Raw genomic sequence first — 19,498 nt, 5'->3', positions numbered from 1 at the left:
TGGGGTTCCAGGGACCCCCAGGGGTAATTGATGGGGTTCCAGGGACCCCCAGGGGTAATTGATGAGGTTCCAGGGACCCCCAGGGGTAATTGATGGGGTTCCAGGGACCCCCAGGGGTAATTGATGGGGTTCCAGGGACCCCCAGGGGTAATTGATGAGGTTCCAGGGAACCCCAGGGGTAATTGATGGGGTTCCAGGGACCTCCAGGGGTAATTGATGAGGTTCCAGGGAACCCCAGGGGTAATTGATGGGGTTCCAGGGACCTCCAGGGGTAATTGATGGGGTTCCAGGGACCCCCAGGTAATTGATGGGGTTCCAGGGACCCCCAGGGGTAATTGATGAGGTTCCAGGGACCCCCAGGGGTAATTGATGGGGTTCCAGGGACCCCCAGGGGGTAATTGAAGGGGTTCCAGGGACCCCCAGGGGGTAATTGATGGGGTTCCAGGGACCTCCAGGGGTAATTGATGGGGTTCCAGGGGTCCCTACATTGATAGTTAAGAACCCCATGGGTCTGTTTGTTTGATTGATTGATTGCCTGACTGAATACTGTATTAACATGCTGCAAACAGTATGGCAAGTTAACGTTTAACAAGCTATGCCAAAGTGACTTCTGTTCTCAGTACTGTATATAGTCCCGATACTGTATATCGGTATCGGATCGGCCCTTATTTGGTCATATCGGGTCATATCGGTATCGGTGAATATGCCCAGTCCAACCACAGATCGCACACAGGGGGTATAAGGAAGGGGTTGACACTATGGGAGGTAAATAAAATGTTGGGACATGTGTGGAGTTTGCTTTGGATTTGCCCCAAACTGCCAAGTGCACATTATGAGTGAGGAGTCTGCTATGAACACAACACGAGATATATCGCTAGATAGCTATAAAAACACGACATGAGATCACGACACTGGTATCGGTATTCGGTATCGGCTAACACAGAAACAGAGGTTTCGGGGGTTTGGATCGGAAGCGAAAAAAGTGTATTGGGACATCCCTTCTCAGTGGTGGTAGAAAAAGTACCAATACTGTCATGTGGAATTACTTTGTTACAATTAAATGTCTGGAATTCAAAATGAATACTAAAAGCGATGCGACGCACTGAGAGCTTGCAGATCGGCTAATTTTAAAAAAAATTGCCAAAATGTGTATGTATGTTGTTTCGTAATGATGATCTAAATAAAAAAGAGTAACTGCCGTTTTAAAATAATTGTGGTTGAGTAAAAGTATACAATATTCGCCTCTGAGATGTAGTACTGAAATAATCCAGTAAAGTAATAAATAAATAAAAAATAAAATTGTACTTCAGTGCAGTACAGTACTTGAGTAAATGCACTCAGTTACTTCCCACCATTGCCTGCTCTACAAAGGGGGCCGTCCCATGGGGACAGACATTCTGACTGCCTGGACAGTTGGAATCTGTCGGGGGGCCTCAGAGGAAAAACAGGAAGACCTGGGGTGACGGTCAGGGCAGACAGCAAGATAAGATTTGTGTGCATGTGCGTGTGTGTGTGTGTGTGTGTGTGTGTGTGGGTACGTGCCTGTGTCTGAGTGCGTGCCTAACATATGTGCGTGCCTCACTAAGGTATCCGTGCTGTCTGAGGCCACTTGGTCCAGTCAAGAGTCAGGTCGGGGGGTCCTGAGACCCACCGGATCAACGTGTCACCGCGGCTGCCTATATAGGTGCCATTGACATGTCCTCGGTGACATCATCACCCAGAGGGACAAACAACACGCGTGTACATTCCAGTTCCCCCTGGCCCGATCCCCGGCCCGGCCCGGCCGCGCCCCTCAGCGAAACCAGCAGGAGCCATTAGAGGCAGAGCCTTAATCAAAAAGGGATAAAGTTAAATCAACAAGCTCGTCAGGCCTCGCCTCTGCGTTTTCGTTTTTCCTGTGGCTGCTGGTGCAACGTAATGCGAACGATGGGCTGATTCAACATTGCTTGCACTGGAGCTTTGATCATGTATTTATATTCAAAGTTAGTAACGGGAGTCCCACTTTAAACCAGGCCTCCTGATTAACCAGGCCGGTCGAGAAAAAAATTCCCACCGCAAGCAACTTTTATTTTCTAATTTTGGGGCGTTAGCGCCGGCGCCTGGCTGCTCTGTTTCTGGGAAAACAAACTTATATTTAAAACCCATAGAAATATCACATCCGGCTAACCTTATGGAGAGACAACCTTATCTGTCATCCTGATTATGTCATGTATTTTCAGCCGGGCGGCGACGACTGCACATGGCTATAAATAAGGAGGTCATAAAAAAACATGGAGGAAGTCTGTAGTTTGTAATGCTCCAACCCCCCTCACGCACGCACACACACACACACACACACACACACACACACACACACACTCACACACTCACACACGCTTAAGACAAAGACACCCATGTTGAAAATATATCTACATAATATGCGCACGCACACACACCACAACATGACACACACACACACACACACTACAGGAGCACGCACGCACGCATGCGCACACACACACACACACACACACACACACACGCACGCACATGCACGCACGCGAGCACACACACACACACACGCACACACACACGCACACACACACACACTGCACACGGGGAAAAAAACACTCTAAATCTGTGGACGTCCTTGTTAGCGAGCAGCTGAGGCTCAGCCTGCATCATCAAAGCCTCGCCAATAACTCCAATGCTCTCCTCCTTCACTCTGGCATGATATAAATCTGCCGTTATCTCTCTCAGCTTCGCTGCGGGATCTGGGAATAATATCAGCAATCTGCATCTGTTCCATCTCTATACTCTACACCACCCGGGCCCGCCACTTAAAGCACAACAAAGTGGCTCTGCAGGCATAAATAAAGGTAGGAGGGGCATGCGAAAGGGGGATGGGGGGGTGGGGGGGGGGTGGTTCGGTGGACAGAGAATGACAGATTGGAGGGGGGGGGGGGGGGGGGGGGGGGGGGCTGTCCTGATTGTCTGATTTGCCCAGAGCCTTCGGGGGCTCATTCACACAGTAATCTGTCAATCAAAAACAAAAGCGAAACTTCACTCAAAAAACAGAATCCCCCCCCCCGGCCCCGCCCCCACCCTCGGGGCTGAAAGGAGCCGACGGTGGCCGGACAAATTCCGATGCAGGAAATGAAGACGTATTGGGAGAGAACGGGAAAGGGAGGGGAGCAACAGGCCCTGGCTATATGGGGTCACGGGGTCAGAGTTGAGGATTTGGCGGGGTCAGGGCCCATGCAGATATGAAGTCTTAAGGCACGTCTCTCCCTGTCATATTTATTGGGTGCAGGTTATAAGGTGATCACAGACAGTGACTCCTCCGTCTGCCACGAGGGCTCGTAAAAAATTAAAAAACAACTCTACAGAAGTTGTACTTTGAGGAGGATCAGGTAGCCCCCCCCACACACACACACACACACACACACACACACACACACACACACACCCCCTCCCCCCCCCCTCGCCTCGACACACTATACCACAACACACACATTAGTCAAACCGGGTCTTTTTTAGAGGGGAGTCAGCACATTCTATGCCGCGCCGCACGGCATACACCAGCTCGCTATATCCGGAGCAAAGTTGCTCCCACCTGGGCTGGGGCTTGTGGGGGTGGGGGTGGGGGTGGGGGGGTGGGGGGGGGGGGATGACGGATGAGATTGGCTCCGCACTATTTTTAGGAAGGGCGGGGGGGAGGGCGGGCGGGCAGGCGGGGGGGTGTTTATTTTCTTCACGGTCGGAAACGAACCAACATCTCTCATTGTGACCTCTTTATCACAGCTGTGACCCTGACCTAACTCCTGCAACAACCACCTCCACTACCCCCTCCCCCACACCCCCACCCCTCTCTCCTCCTCCTCCTCCCCCCCATCTCTCCCTCCCTCCCTCCCTCTCTCTCTCTCTCTTCTTCGTCCACTCCCACATGCCCTGGGTCAACCACTCCTTCTCCTCTCTGTGCTCTCCAAACAGAGCTTGTGTTTGTTTCTGTGTGTGAGTGTGACAGAGTGAGAGAGAGAGAGAGTTGGGGGTTGAGAGAGTGAGTGTGTCAGGGAGAGAGAAGAGAAGAGAGTTGGGGTGGAGTGTGTGTGTCTGGGGGAGAGAGAGAGAGAGAGGGTTGGGGGCTGAGTGTGTTAGGGAGAGCTGGTAATACACGCACATGAACATATTTATGAGGGGGGGGGGGCGTAGCGGCTGATTTAGATGCTATTCCAAGAGCTAATTTACGGCAACTTATGCCCTCAGATGAGCGCAATTCATGACATGAGCTTATCGGAGGATACCGCGGGCCCACCGCTCGTGAATCACGTAAGAAGAGATGAAACACGAAACACGAAAAGGCTACAAGGAAAAAATACCTCAGCTCCAGGTGCTGGCGGTCGAGGTCGGGGGTGAGAGGTCGCGGCGGTGGAGGTCACGCACCACCCCTTTAGGCCTCTCTGAGCTCTGACCCACGACCGGCTGATGAATGGAGTGCTAACGAGGAGCAGCTCTACGGTGTCTGTGCTCTCTCTCCTTGTCTCATTTATTTTTCCTCTCCTTCGTTCTCTCTCTCTCTCTCTCTCTCTCCCTTTTCTGCGGGGGAAACTCGGTGCTTGTGTGTGGCAGACAAAAAGGTCACCCTGCTTCTCTACCTGACAGAGCCTCAAATAGCTCGCCATCTGCTGCTGCTGCTGCACCGCCCGATGTATAATTGCGCTCCCCATTACATCTAAACTGTGCATCGTCACCACCTATAACGGCATCCACCTGTCACTATACGAGCACCGCCACTACTTAAAAGAAGAGATAGAATAAATTGTTATTGCTGCGAGGTGTTAAATCTCTGGCCCCGGGAACGGGAGTGCTCTCTTTCTAATCAGGGTCGCACACTGGTGCGCACACTGGAAGTGAAGGCGCTAATCATGGACACACACACACACACACACAGGTCATGGACACATGCATAGAGTACCCTTGCACGCATCCGGACACACACACACACACACACAGACACAGACACAGACACGTGCACGCACACACGCAGGCACACACACACACACACACAGGGACGTTTCCACAGTCATATCGTGGAGCCAATTAAAGAGATGAGTCTTATTAGAGAAGGTGTCCGGGCCCCTCGTTAATCACGAGGCTTTCCTGGCTCTGCCGGCCGACACACGGAGCTCTCCGTCATCTTTATGAGACCTGTCTCATCACGCCCTTATAACACTGTCGTCCAAACTCCGCCACGTACGACGCGCCGTGATTTAACGGTGTCACTCGGGGGCCCGGGACCTCAGCGTGTCACTGCGGGTCACCTTGGCTCGAGCTCCAACTGTAAATGGAAAAGGAGGCACACACTGTATTGTATAGGAAACAGTTCTGTTTATCGCGTTATTATAACATGACAGAGCACTAATGCTCAGTGAACGCTGTAACCTTTCTTCCTTCCCAACTGGCAGATGCCATTAGGACTCTTCGTCCCAGTGCGTTCCCCCCCCCCCCCCTCCCCTCCCCCCTGCTGTGATGAGTGAGAGATTCTCCTGTGGGACGCGAGTGAGGGTGAGGTAAGGTGAGGACAGGAGGTGAAAGACGTCCCTGATTTTCTCCTCCCCTGTCAGGGTCAGCATCACGCCCGACACACTCCCGGGGGAACAGCTGTCTTGTTTGTCTCACTTCACGGGGTCAAACCGCTCCGGCGTCGTGACCCCCGTTCGAGACCCCCACCACACCGGACCACCTGCAGCTCGGCTCGACGACAGATTCCCCCCCCCACCCACCCACCCACCCAACCAACCAAACACAACAGGACGGGCCTCAGAGTCAGCGTTCTGCTGGGGATGAGAGAGAGAGAGAGCCAGAGAGTATAATCCCTCTGTTTCTCTCCTCCCTCATAATAGACTGCAACAACAGTGCCCGTCTGTCATTCACTTGTTCAGAACACCTCCTCCTCGCCCCGGCCCGGCCCGGCCCGGCCCGGGCCCGCCCTGCCCCGCTCCGTCAATACTCTGCAAACTACGGCGGTGGTGGTGGTGGAGTCAGTCGAGGTTTGTTCCCACGGCGCTCTATTCATAGCTTCCGAGCTGGAATCTGTGACCTGTTCTGGCCTGCCTTGAGTCGCAACTCATAAAACCTGCTCTTCATAATGAAGAGCATTGATCCGCTCTCCTTTCACGTTCAACCTCCATAGCTCCGTCACGGACCACAGAGAGCACTATATATACCTCCTAATCCGGGGGAAAGATTCTCCGTGCCTTTTGTCAGGGGTATACCCCATACATATATTGGATGCACGCAAGCCGTTTCGAAAATGATTGGAATCACACAATGTTCAAGGCTGCTTGCAGGGTATATACTGTAAAGTACAGTTAGAACTTAGTGGACTATAATCAGGAGCAAAGCTCAGAGTTGCAAGAGTGTTTGTCTAGCAGTCTTTGCCTTGCCCTATTGGCCTGTCTGTCTGTCTCTGCTTAATCTGTGGCCAGCCTTGGTAAATGATTTTCCGGGGTCAGCTGCTCTTCCTCGGCCCTCAGCAGACTAGCAGATTACAACTGATGTGTCCATTAATGATTTAACCGTGGAATTAGAATTCTGTGGATTTAACCCCTTTTGTTGGAACACTGGAATGTCGGGTCTCTCCAAGCGAGTATACAAAAGCTTCATTGACGCGTGTAATCGTTTCTGAGAGAGAACAGTGTAAAAAAAAAAAAAAAAACGTATATACAATGTTTTATCCTCGTTCTATTATTTATATGAACGTATCGTTCACCCAGATCTGCAAAGTGGTTCCATGGTGGCGAGTGTGTTTTTGAATGCTTGCGGGTTCCCAGGTCTCCTTGACCCCTCCTTGAGGTCCCGACACCAGTTGAACTGATATGGCCCTAGGGGGGGCCCCTGGGTTATCAGGAGTAAATACATGCTGAGGAGACTATCTTTGGCTCTGGCTGTGATTGAAGTTCAGCAGCCCTGACCCCACACAGCACAGCCCAGCCCAGCCCAGCCACTGTGGGAACAGCCGTCCTCACTGTGGAAGAGCAGCTTCAAGACTTTTTCTGACCCGAGATCAGATTCTAAAAAAATGTCTTCTACATCCTGACAGTTTTCTTAAAAAGCTGTGTTTCTATACGTCAGTCGTTCTTCGATTTTTCAACAGCTAAAGCATAGCATGATGGTAACACCAAAATGGGATAACTATACTTTCAAACCGGTGCCCCTATTTTGGACAAAGTTTTGAAAAACTAGTTGGGAGCTATAGCTGATCTACAAGATCGGCCATCAAAGTCCATCGCCGTGTGACCCATTGTTACAGTAGCTTGTAGATCAGCTTTTTGTTTTTTTTTGCTTTTACAAATGTGACAAAAATGTGACAAACCTCCACTGGGATGTGCCTCAACTTCACTTCAGTTTTCTGCTGAAGCATATAGGGCTTTCCTTTTGCCAGCAGAAGTGTCCTTCGAATTACAGGGACATTTCTCAAATGGAAAATAAATCTTGTCATTTGGTTATTAAATCAGTAAACCTCATTTTCCCCTGCCATAGCTATCCAGACAATGCAGTTATATCTCTATACCATTACTACCTGGCAAGTCCCTTTCTCCATCAGCATATTGATTTGCAGTGTGCATATGGTGTGGAATTGTGGGCCCCCTCAGAAACACAGCGGGTACATGCAGCCTGTCCCTCATGCCTGTTGCATCCATCCACGTGTCCTATAGTGAGAGTGACCTACAGACCCGACACAATCAACCAAGCTGCCAAGGTAACGGTGTTTTTCATGGACACTACACATCCACTCTGAAAGCAGAGCGGTGATGAGAGCATTGGACGTGGTGATGGATGGATAGGCCACTCCATGAGTCCATGTATCTCTCTCTCTCTCACACACAAACACACACACACACACACACACACACACACACACACACGCGCGCGCCCACAGAGGACGTGAATGGACCTCGTCCAAGTCCAATTCTAATGAGGCTGCATTGATCCGAGCTGCTCTTTATTAATGCTGCACTTAACACAGAAGACCCCCTTTCGCTTTCATCCTTTCATCTGTGGCCACATGTCCTCACTTTTATCATTACAGAAACCATGGCCCTCTTTGTCTGCGCGGACACGGATTACTCTATGAAATGGAGCCCTTTTGACAGTAAAGGCTCATTTAAAATGCGTTTCCCACAGCCAGGTACAAGCTATTAACACACTGGCTGCTTAAGGTTACATATTCCATTAGCTTTTTTTTTTCTCTTCAGACTGCAGAATGAGAATGCATACATCACTACCATCAGTTCAAGTGACTGGTTTCATCCAGCAGTTCTGAGATCGGCAATATGCAGGACAGTCTTAGACTTGAATGCCCTCTACTGACAAAGAATGGAATAGAAAGTTAAATCAAACCAGACAAAACTAATGTAGCTCTATGGGTCACTGAGTTTTCTCCTCAAATAACTTAAATAAGCACATTAACAATAATTACATTTAGAGGACTGGATTTGAGTTAACACAAGCTTCTCAAGAGTGTGTTGGCTGCTCCATTTAGCCACTTTGACTTCCACTTTCAACCTGGCTCACAATTTTGGGCATGTCATCATAAACGATTAAAAAAAAGGAGAGAAAAGTAGTCAAGTGCCTCAAAATGAAAACAACAAAATAGCGAACGAATATAGAAAATCTACAAGCTCACAACTCATTGCATCTTGAAGCGTTGAGCGGTTACTGTTAGAATGTTTTTTTTCTTTCATTATTAGTTAGGGTTAACCCTAACCCCAAGTATCATATCGCTAAAAGAGGTTAAGCAAAACTTTTAGCAAAGGTCACAAATTCTCTAAATTGAGCCTGTTCTAATCAGCACCAGGAAATAGTTACGCAGATGAAATGTGTTGATTTTTATTCAAAAGTTACTGTCTCCAGACAAGTACAAATCAGAAAGAGTGACAGATGGAGAAAGACAACTCAGAATGGGTAGAGTGCAGAGGAGGAAAAAAAAATCTGACATGGCCAAAAAAAAGGGAAGGAAAAAAACAAAAGGAAAAAGAAAATAAAGCTCAAAGTTTTTGTATATATATATACATGATCTAATACGAATTTATACCAATGTAGTGGTAAGTAAAGTAATAACAAACAATAAACAGTACTTTCTCCGTAAAATAATTTGTTTTACTTACATGAAATAATTAGGCAAAAACACACACAGGCTGTTCATCTACTTTTATCACATTACATCCGACCACCTCGTGTCTCATGTCCCTAAGAAGCCAATCAACCAACCATTAAACATGACTGATCCTCTGACATGGAAGATTTACTGTAAGAGAAGATGACCTTTCACAAGCATGTTTAAGGCTTGGGCATGGAATGAAACACAAAGCAAAAAATACCCCAAAGTAGACAAATCAGGATACCATTAAAATATTTGTGTATGTGACATGGACATGTCAAAATCTAAGCATTTTTTTTTTCTTTTTTCTTTTTCTTTTTATCTAGCTGCCAGAGCTTTCTGAATACCTTCTCGCCTTCAGTAGGGGTTTGAATAACTAGCTTGTCCTCTTTTAAACATTGTTTTAAGCATTATTATAGTGACAGGACTGTTTGTTTTGCTTTAAAGCTGATTTTTCACAAGTCATTTCATTAGTCTTACCAAACTAATTTACACGTAGGAAAAAAGGTACAAACCCCAGGACATTATCAAGACAAAGAAAAAACCATAAAAATACAAATTTAAAAATCTTCCTTTCACGCATGGCTTTCACATGCTTTCAATTGTTGTGTGTATTTTTTTTTTTAAAGTCTACTTACACATTTCTCAAACGTTGTGACTGCAGGTTGAAAATAAGAAAATAAGAAAACCAAAAAGCACATTTATAAAATCAGCACCGATTCATATATTTATATATATATATATAACCTTTTTCGTATCATTGTTATTTAAAACGGAGAGCTAAACCCAGTTCCCACATATCAATATGCTGGATTTTCCAAGGAAGAAATTAGATTTTCTTCGAAACGTGCTGCGGCTTTTTTGTTGTCATTTTTTCCTCTTTTCCTCAACAGTCCACACAGTGGCACTAACCAGGACATACATATATTCTAGGGGTAAATGGAGGAGAGAGAGAGAGAGAGAAAGGAAGAGAGAGAGGGGGAGCGGGGGGGGAAGAGAGGTCTGAATCTTTGGGGTAAAGCTTCAGGCCGTGTGGATCCACTGGTCTCTGGGCAAAATTCACAGCACTGAGGGGATATTTTTATACCCATTTTAGATGATAATGGCTTCACCATATAGCCTAAACCACCAGTGGTTATTAGGACCCGACCCCGGTCCAAAAAAAAGAAGCGAAGGGAAAAAGGAAGGGGATTTAAAAAAAATAACAGAAAGAAATGAATAAAACCAGAAAGCCGTCCATCCACGTGGCTAGAACACAGTACAAGCTACTACAGTCTGTTTATAAATTACTACGTCACACCTGGTTACTGACTACCATTATAAAAAGGGTTAGACATAAAAAAAGGCTCTTAAGTTAAACACCAATTCGTCCCCATTTGAAACAAATGAAAAAAAAAAGAAAAAAAAAAAAAGAAGAAAAAGATGATGGATGCTTTTCTTTTCTTCGGATGTCTGATTTTTAAATCGGTTCGGAAGTGGCCTGTCACTCTGTTTTTTGAACAGGAAGAGCTTACCCAAGATTATAAAAAGTAAATATCTGAAACAAAGTCCTCTCTGAGCAAGCAACACTGAGTGTGGGAGTCGTTGGTCCACGTATGTCGAGTATACGACAGAAATGTCCTTTAGATAAAAAGAAAACACTTCTGTTTATCGCATCTAAAATTCTCTTTAAATACAAAGCGCCTCTTCTCTTCTCTCCTCTTCTCCCAGCATCTAAATATTAGCTTAAAACATGGACACCCCGAGGACCTAGAGACAAACAAAAAAAAACATTGCTTAACAAATCAACAAATACCAAGGGAAACTCATTGCTACAGCAGTAGATTAACACATCACCAACAAATAAACAAAACACTCCGGCATGTAAGCATTTCACTTGGAATTTATGTTACTTTAAGCTCCTCTGAAAACAGAAAGCGTCGTGCATCATCGTACCAAAACAACGGAAGACAGTCGACTGCAATTAATGATTAAAGTACAACATAATAATAGTTATATCATTGACTTAAAATGGCATTATCATCAACATGGATAGTATGAATGTAAGTCGCTCTGGATTAAGAGCGTCTGCTAAATGCCTAAATTGTAAAATTGTAAATTGTATGATTAAATAAAAAACTTAGGTCTATGTCTTTTTCCGAAATGACTTTTTGACATGTGGAGAACTAGTTAAACTTGCAGAGTAACACATTACTTTACCTGGGTTACATCTTCTGATAGTTGTACTCGAATGTTGACATGAAATAAATAATCCCGTTTAGTGTTTCATTAGCGCGAGCGTGACAAAATAGGCTACAGCTGTTCCGCTCAACACATGCGAAATGAATGGTAAAGATAACAAGGTTTCGACAGTGATGTCACTGTTATGCTATATAACACGGAACACCACCGTCGGTGACAAATCCTTGGTATCGTTCATGCAACAGAGTCAACTTTTCACGGCTATTTGGAAAATCCTGGTGACGTAAAGGTTATAGATCCACCGCCGGTTCCTTCTCACGCAAATAAACCCGTTATTATCCGATAAATATCCCTGGAGACATTTAGAATGTTTCCAGACATGCCCCCTTGAGAATGAAACCTTGTACAAATGGACCAATTAAACATTTCTCACACCCACCCTCCATTATGTTGTGCAAATGATTCAAAAATAGGCGAAATGTAGGTCTTTGTGTAATTTTATACATTGTCAGAATCCGCACGGTCATTTGTGCTAAAAGAGACCTTTCGAGACCCGTTTTACCGTGCTATGTAAGTTATATAAGACTATACCAAAGCATCAAGTCAAATTGTGCATTTCAGGACGATGAGTCTCACCGATTCATCCATGATAGAAGCAGGGTCGAAGTAGTCTGGCTTTAGCTCGGACCTTTCACGTCGATTCTTTGAGGGAGGCTGGGACAGAATGACACAGGTGTTAAACATTAACCCAACGGTTCAATCAATACCAACTTTTTTCTTTGGTTTTGTTTTATTTCACCTTGTAAGATTCAGTGAGCTGCTATTTTCTACCACCACTGGTGGGGCCCTTTACATTTCTTTTTTATATATTCCATTTTGTCAAGTCCTTCATGTTATCGTACCGTCCTTTCTAATGAACGACAGTATGTTTACAGCACAACTCTATAAACCAATGACGGCACACAGACGGCATGCGTCTCGCCGAGGCTCACCAGGTCGATGTCCATGGTGTCAAAGTCCATGCCTTCGTTCAGATCGTCCATGCGACCCTCTGATGACATCATCACATCCTCCACTATTGGCTCCTCGTCTTCCTCCATGAGTCCGGTGCCACGGCGACTGCACACACACATACAAACAAACAAAAACACATTTACACCAATTGACTTGTGTGTGTGTGTGTGTGTGTGTGTTTGTGTGTGTGTGTGTGTGGGAGGGGGGTGTGTGCATGTGTGTGAGAGTGTTGGAGGGTAGAACAGTCCCAGGCTTAATATAGCGCGAAACGGTGCGCAATCCATGGTTCAATATACACTTTTTTTGCACGGTTTTTCAACTTCACTTTCAATTAGACTACTTTACACACACATATATATATATATATATATATTACTGCCAAAATGGCTCTGTGTCTGTGACAGTGACGAAAACCCCTCCCCGCGAGTGAATCCATAACAGTGTTTCTCCCCAACAGTAGCTCATCTACAAGCATGATTGCGTCACATTGTGAGCTTGTTTGTAGCACCAGTCAGATTAACAAAAAAAAGCATAATGATTAGCCTACTGCATTGATGTCCTGTCATCTGGACTCATGACAGCAGAGATGGAAAACACTTTAAGCACATTTTTTTAAATCCTTATATACAGAGATTAAAACAACCAATGGTACGCACACGCAGATTAGACACGCCAACGGACTGACATGTGGAAGCAACATGCTCTGCTGGTATTAGGTTAGGGTTTGAGGTAGGTTGTCGGTCTGGTTGACAGTCGGACCAATATCATGTCTAAACTAAAGCCTGGACCCGACTAATAACAACCAGAATTGTCACAAACTCTCCCCCAATGAAAGAAAAAGAACCCCCCCCCCCCAAAAAAAAACGAAATGCAAACCAAACTGAGGACTAACTGAACAGTTTCACCCCTAGTGTGTGTGTGTGTGTGTCTTACATAGCATGCTGCAGATTTGTCCTGAGCTTGGCGTAGTTCATGGCTCTTTCCTGCTGCTGGCGAGCTTCCTCCTGCTGTCTCTGTGCCAGCATCCACGTGACCTGGGAACTACACGCGCACACACACGCACACACACACACACACACACACACAAAGACACGTACATTAAGACACTGGTTCTCGATCTGGGGTCCGTGAGCGTGCTCCAGGGAAAAGTACAATCCATTTCATTTTCCTGCTCCTTGTAAATAGCCGTATACATAAATGTTTGAGAACCACCGCATTAAAATAGCCATATTTTGTCCACAGGTGGTTAACCCATTTAGGCCTGACGTTGAAATTTAAAAAAACGTTCGCTCTGAAAGACTATATACCTATTCAAAGATCTGTGCCGCATTTCTACGATTTTTCAAAAATAGCAGACCCACAAGTTCACTTGGTGGCGCGCTATGAGCTTGTAGATCTGCTATTTTTCAAATAGCTAAAGTATAACGGAATGCTTGAAACACCAAAAGGGGTTCCCGCGCGAAACGGGTTAAAATGCCATTAACGCGCTGATGCAGCATGCGGCGTTATAAAATATGTCCTGCTGGCCAGAGGCCAGTTTAATATTCATGTCCATTTACTGGTCAGCCACTGACCTTATAATTCATATAGAACTTGGCAGGCCCTTTTAGGCATAAACGTATTTATGTTGCAAAAAGGAACTCAAAATCTAATCCTTTGGCCCCCGATCAGGTCCAATCGCCTGGGCACTAATTAATGAGTCCGATGTGAAGTCTAACAAGATAAAAGGTGTATAAAAATGAAAATCTAAACTAAATGTCTTTGTTGGGAATGGGTGTGTATATAAGAATACTGTAAAAAGGTTAGTGAGGAGCCTGTCTGGGATGCAACAGAGTTGTACAAAATAGCACCAAGTACTTTACAATTACATTATTTAAATCCGTTTGCTTTCGTGCACACATAAAACACTGAACACACACATACACACGCGAGTGTGTATTCAAGACACGCAGCAGACTGAATCAAAGCATTTATGAATTAACCCATTTTGATCGGGAACCCGTTTTGGTGTTAGCATCATGTTATGCTTTAGCTATTGAAAAATAGCAGATCTACAAGCTCATAGCGCGCCACCGAGTGGCGCGCTACGAGCTTGTAGGTCTTCTATTTTTGAAAAATCAAAGACACTTTTAGAATCTGATCTCAGGTCAGAATGGGTTAATAATTAAACTGTCAGGATGTAATCTGATCTCTAAGCCCATATGAGAAGATGATTTGGGTGCCTACTTGTAGTCCATGGGTGTTTGGTGGTGCTGAGGCGTGTGCGGTAGGTGTTGGGGGAGTTGATGTGTCTGCGGCTGGTCGTGGGGGATGGGGGGGTACACGGCACCCATGTAGCTGTCCTCTCTGCCCCGCTTGGGGTCCCTCATGGCCGTGGAGGTGAGGTGGGGGGACGGCAACATGACCGGGGTCGTTATGCCCTGCTGCCAGACGTCGCTGCTGCTGCTGCTCTCCTCTGGAACACAAAAAACACAAGATACGCTTTCGATTACTTACATTTCAAATCCAAAGTCACAGAACTACCGACTGAACTCAAGTCACCAGGAGTCCAGGATTGGACTGAGGTATTGAGAGACTGTCGTAATACAGTCACACAGCACTCATCTCGCTCACTTCTCCTAGCATGAGGACTCCTGACCACGAGGCCTTTGTTTGTCCGAGTTATACTAGTAGGGCTGGGCAATTAACTGAAAACATATCAAAAATGAGAAACTATGACTGAATTATACTTCACTCTGACATGGCAGCAGCGCCCTGGACAGCGCGTGCACAGTACAGACAACACAGGCAGGCGTTTGCGGGCCTATAGGGACTTGGAATAACGCGCGCGCGCGACCCGTCGTGAGACAGTTAATCCAGGCGATATTTTTGTTTTTTATGAATTGTGTTTCATGACATGCGGTGCAGTAGGCTATCCGCAAAATGTAACATTGTCCTTGGCTTTGACGCACGACTGACTACAGGAGTCAGAGGACATGGCCCTCTGTAACGCACCCCGCCACCACAATGCCATGTGCCGTTTCCCCCGCGTTTGAAGTGATATAGAGTTACGTGCAAACATGGCCAAGTTGTCGCTATGATGTCGGGGAGGAAGCGAGACTGAATCCATGTTTACTTATCAGTGTGGCCAAAGCCAGGCTAGAGGCTTGGGGAGTGAAGGTGCGTACAAAGCAGATATAATGTGTCCAGTTGCTTCACTGTGGTCTCGCACAGGGCAGGTTATAAAAGAAGAAAAGAAGTATTCACCAATAAAGCAATTAGTCATTTAAAAGTTGTTAAATGTCCGACAGACTAATTGAATCAATACTATGTGTTTTTTGCTTCCTCATAACGATAGAACTGTGTATAGAGGGTGGTGTATGACAACGTTCCGATTCAACACAATCTTTTCCAACATATCTTGTGACTATAGTTTGAACTCGAATAACCCAACTCATAATTGTATTTATTTCGTTTTATGTTTTGTTATTTATATTGTTTTTGTCATCTGTGCTTAAATTATTATTTTTGTATCCTACCGTTTATATCATATGTCAAATATGCATGGTTGTTGTTTTTGTATGTCTGTACTCAATTATTAATGTTATTTTGTATATTTCTTTAATGATGACGATAACTGTGGGGGGAGGGATGGGGTGAGGGAGAAAAAAAAAAGGTATGTTCAAACTGTACTAAACTGTTGAAACCTATTACCAATAAACATATATTAAAAAAGAAAAATAAAAAAGTTGTTAAATGGGGGAATAGGGCTTCGTTAAGACCTCCATAATATTATGGTCAATGCCTGTGTGAAAAGTGAGGACGATTTGGTGCAGACGGTGAGGAGCAGCGGCAGCGTTTCATTCGTTCAGACAGTGAGTGAATTATAGTACGATGATGATACGAGTACCACAGACGAAAAACAGTCGAAGTCCAAATTTCATTCCGACATCTCCACGAAAAGGCCTCGTTGTCCTGAATCCTTATCTATAATTTATACATTATGGATCAATAGTGTGGACAATAGTGTGTTTTTCGCCTGTGGCATTCATTGACGATTGTGGTGGTGTGCAAAAGAATAGCGAGGCTGTAATATTTATTTCAGATCAGATCTCGTTAGAGAACTATGAGGGAGCGTAAAATAAAGTATATAAAATATTCATTCATTAACTCATTTTGAGCGGGAACCCCTTTTTGGTGGTTACATACATTATGTTAGAATTTAGGTATTGAAGAATAGCAGATCTACAAGCTACAAGAACTTGTAGAGTCTGCTATTTTTGAAAAATCGTGAAAATATTTATTTAAAAAAACTGGAGGATTTAGAAGATTAAATTTCGACGTCAGGCCTGAATGGGTTAATCATAATCAAGGCAATAGTGTTAAATAATTATGATATATTGATTTGAGGTCAGAAATTAATTTAGATCAAGCGTCAACACACCGATACGACCCGGATCTAGATCTATACAGTGAGCACCCTCCTCCTCCTCCTCCTCCCATCTGCTATTTAATCTGCTCTCCCGGCAGCATCTGGGTTAATCTGGGCTCCAGAACTCTTTCATAACATCATGCCTGGCCTATAATGCATGGCTGATGGAGAAACGCTTTCATAACATCATGCCTGGCCTATAATGCATGGCTGATGGAGAAACGCTTTCATAACATCATGCCTGGCCTATAATGCATGGCTGATGGAGACGGCATTCGACAAGTCTCCAACTAGAAGTCAGAAAAAGGGTATCGAGCCGATTCCCAACAATACACAGAACACTAAAGACAAGGCGGTGATCCGAGCACTCAAAAAGGTTCAAAGATGAGGAGAGGGTGGATAAAAATCTATGTACTTTATTTATGAAAAAGGTTAAAAGAGTCTGTTGGAATAAAGTACATCTACTTTCATCCACCCTCTCCTCATGGTTAACCTTTTGAGTGCTCAGATCGCTGCCTGGTCTTTAGTATTCCAAGTCCCACTGATCTTTGAAGCACCAGCCCTACTTTACATTTTTTTGCATCTCCATCGAGCACCTGGTTGATTTTCTTTTTGTCGCTTTTCAATAAACAAATTAATTGGAAAGGAGTTTTTTTTTGGGGGGGGGGGCTATATAAAACAGAGTTGCATCATGTCTCAAAAGAAGGGACTGGTTCCTTGCTAAACAGGTTAACCCATTTTGGTGTTTTAAACATTATGTTATAATTTAGCTATTGAAAAATAGCAGACCTACAAGCTCATAGCGCGCCACCGAGTGGCGCGCTACGAGCTTGTAGGTCTGCTATTTTTGAAAAATCGTAAAAAATGTGTCGCAAATCTTCTAATATATATTCTTTCAAAGTGAATGTTTTTAACTCAGGTATGAAGAAGGCTTCATGGCGCGGTATGCACACAACACATTTTGCAACCACGCGTGACAGCAATGTTTTTCATACCTTTTACAAAATGGCTAAAATATAACGGGGCAATATATTGTCCACCATTGAGAGGGTGGGATTATAAAACTGGACGTAGTCACTGCTACAGGAGATCTATGGGTGACAGCGTTGGTGGCCCACAGCTGTACGACCGCATCTCTTTGTTTGCCAAGCGCTAAAGGGAAAAGGAGAGGCCTGTTTACCCAGAGCTGTCTCTGTGTTGTCATACAAGCTGAACTGCCATCGCTACTAATGTTACAGGACTTGTTTCAGAATGTCCACACAGCTAAATACTGCCAGTGAATAACTGCTTGAGCTCACACATTCAGCTGGACCAGTGCCAGTGCACAATGTGTACATTCTGTGCCTTTTCTATGCTTCTAGGCGATTAAGGATCTTAATTAAGGATTAATGTTCAGTTCAATCCATGAACCATGAACTGAGTTCACCATATTCTGAGAGAAAGTGATTAAAAAAAAAAAGTGCACTTTTTTTTGATTAATCAAGTCATCGAGAAGAAAGGTTTTTTAATTTTTATAATTTTTATCCCACGATTTTGTAACCTATTTTTCACCCCTGTGTCAATTATCTAATGTGATCCTGGGCTCTACACACCCTCCGCCAACCTGGGGAGAGCAAAGGACTTGAACTCATGCTTCCTTCATGCCTGAGTGTCCAAGTTGCTCCTTTACACCTGACAGGGGGGAGTTTCCCTGGTTGGACGTAGCGCGTGGAAGGAACACGTTATTCCAACCAGTTCCTTTCCCCTCCATCAGGCGCCCCGGCTGGCCAGGGGGAGGCAGTTTAATTAGGTTTTTTAATTCGTTTTTTATTAGTTTTTATATTTATTAACAACTCGATGAACCATTTAAGTGACATTTTATACTTTGTGAAAAATGGCTGATCTAGCTCATAACACATCGTATTATTGTGAAGTGTTGCAAAGCTCTCAGATCGGCTATTGTCACCATTATCGTTTTTTTTAGGGACAGGGATGGATGATTCATCGATTATTTTAATTTGAATAATCGATTGAAGCCATCCGTTTGAATAACTGTCGTACCAACAGCATAAAGTTAATTAACCCATTTAGCCCCGACCTAAAAAAAAGAAAAAGAAAAAAAAATCTTCTAAATCCTCCAGTTTTCTGAAATAAATATTTTCACGATTTTTCAAAAATAGCAGACCTACAAGCTCGTAGCGCGCCCTATGAGCTTGTAGATATGCTATTTTTTCAACAGCTAAATTTTAACATAATGTTTAAAAAAAACACCAAAAAGGGGGTTCCCCAGCCCAAAATGGGTTGAGCGTCGTGTGGTAACTGCGTGTGTGTGTGTGTGTGTGTGTTTCTCTCTAACCTTCCGGCAGCTTCCTCTTGGCCGTGGAGGGGCCGGCCGACACGACGACGGGGGGCTTGGCTTTCTTGGAGCGCACCGAGGAGCCCCGGCTGGAGTAGCCGCTCATGACGGACATGGTGTCGTCGTCGCCGCCCGCCTGGAGGGAGTTCCTGTAGGAGATGAGGGGGAGCCAGCAGTCCTCCCTCTGCAGCGCCATCTGGAACGTCATGAAGCGCTCCAGGTACATGTGACTGTGGAGAGAGAGACACAGAGAGAGAGACAGAGAGAGAGAGAGAGAGAGAGAGAGAGAGACGAGGGACAGAGAGCAGGTGTGTGAGGTGTCAGTGGCGTTGTTTTCGTCGACTGAAACCGTGACGAAAAATGTTCCGTCGACTGCCTTTTTCCACTGACGGAAACTAAATGGAAACTGAATAAA

General features: G+C 45.0%; 1 protein-coding gene across 1 annotated transcript in view; it reads right to left on the bottom strand.

The window, feature by feature from the left end:
* Positions 1 to 8,855: 8,855 nt before the first annotated feature.
* Positions 8,856 to 19,498, bottom strand: part of stag2b (STAG2 cohesin complex component b) — a 36,919-nt gene continuing 26,276 nt past the window's right edge. Inside the window, exons 29-34 of the mRNA XM_080774629.1 lie at positions 19,084 to 19,313; positions 14,564 to 14,792; positions 13,271 to 13,378; positions 12,316 to 12,442; positions 11,960 to 12,037; positions 8,856 to 10,891 (exon numbers count right to left, since the gene is read on the bottom strand). Of these exons, the coding sequence (XP_080630755.1) occupies positions 10,868 to 10,891; positions 11,960 to 12,037; positions 12,316 to 12,442; positions 13,271 to 13,378; positions 14,564 to 14,792; positions 19,084 to 19,313 (796 nt within the window). The 3' untranslated portion in view covers positions 8,856 to 10,867. The remainder of the gene's footprint in view (positions 10,892 to 11,959; positions 12,038 to 12,315; positions 12,443 to 13,270; positions 13,379 to 14,563; positions 14,793 to 19,083; positions 19,314 to 19,498) is intronic.

This window comes from Protomyctophum bolini, assembly GCF_963924005.1.
Source record: "Protomyctophum bolini genome assembly, chromosome: 10".
NCBI classification, from domain to species: Eukaryota; Metazoa; Chordata; class Actinopteri; order Myctophiformes; family Myctophidae; genus Protomyctophum; species Protomyctophum bolini.
The sequence above is the reverse complement of the archived record's forward strand: the minus strand, read 5'-3'. Positions and strand labels throughout refer to the sequence as shown.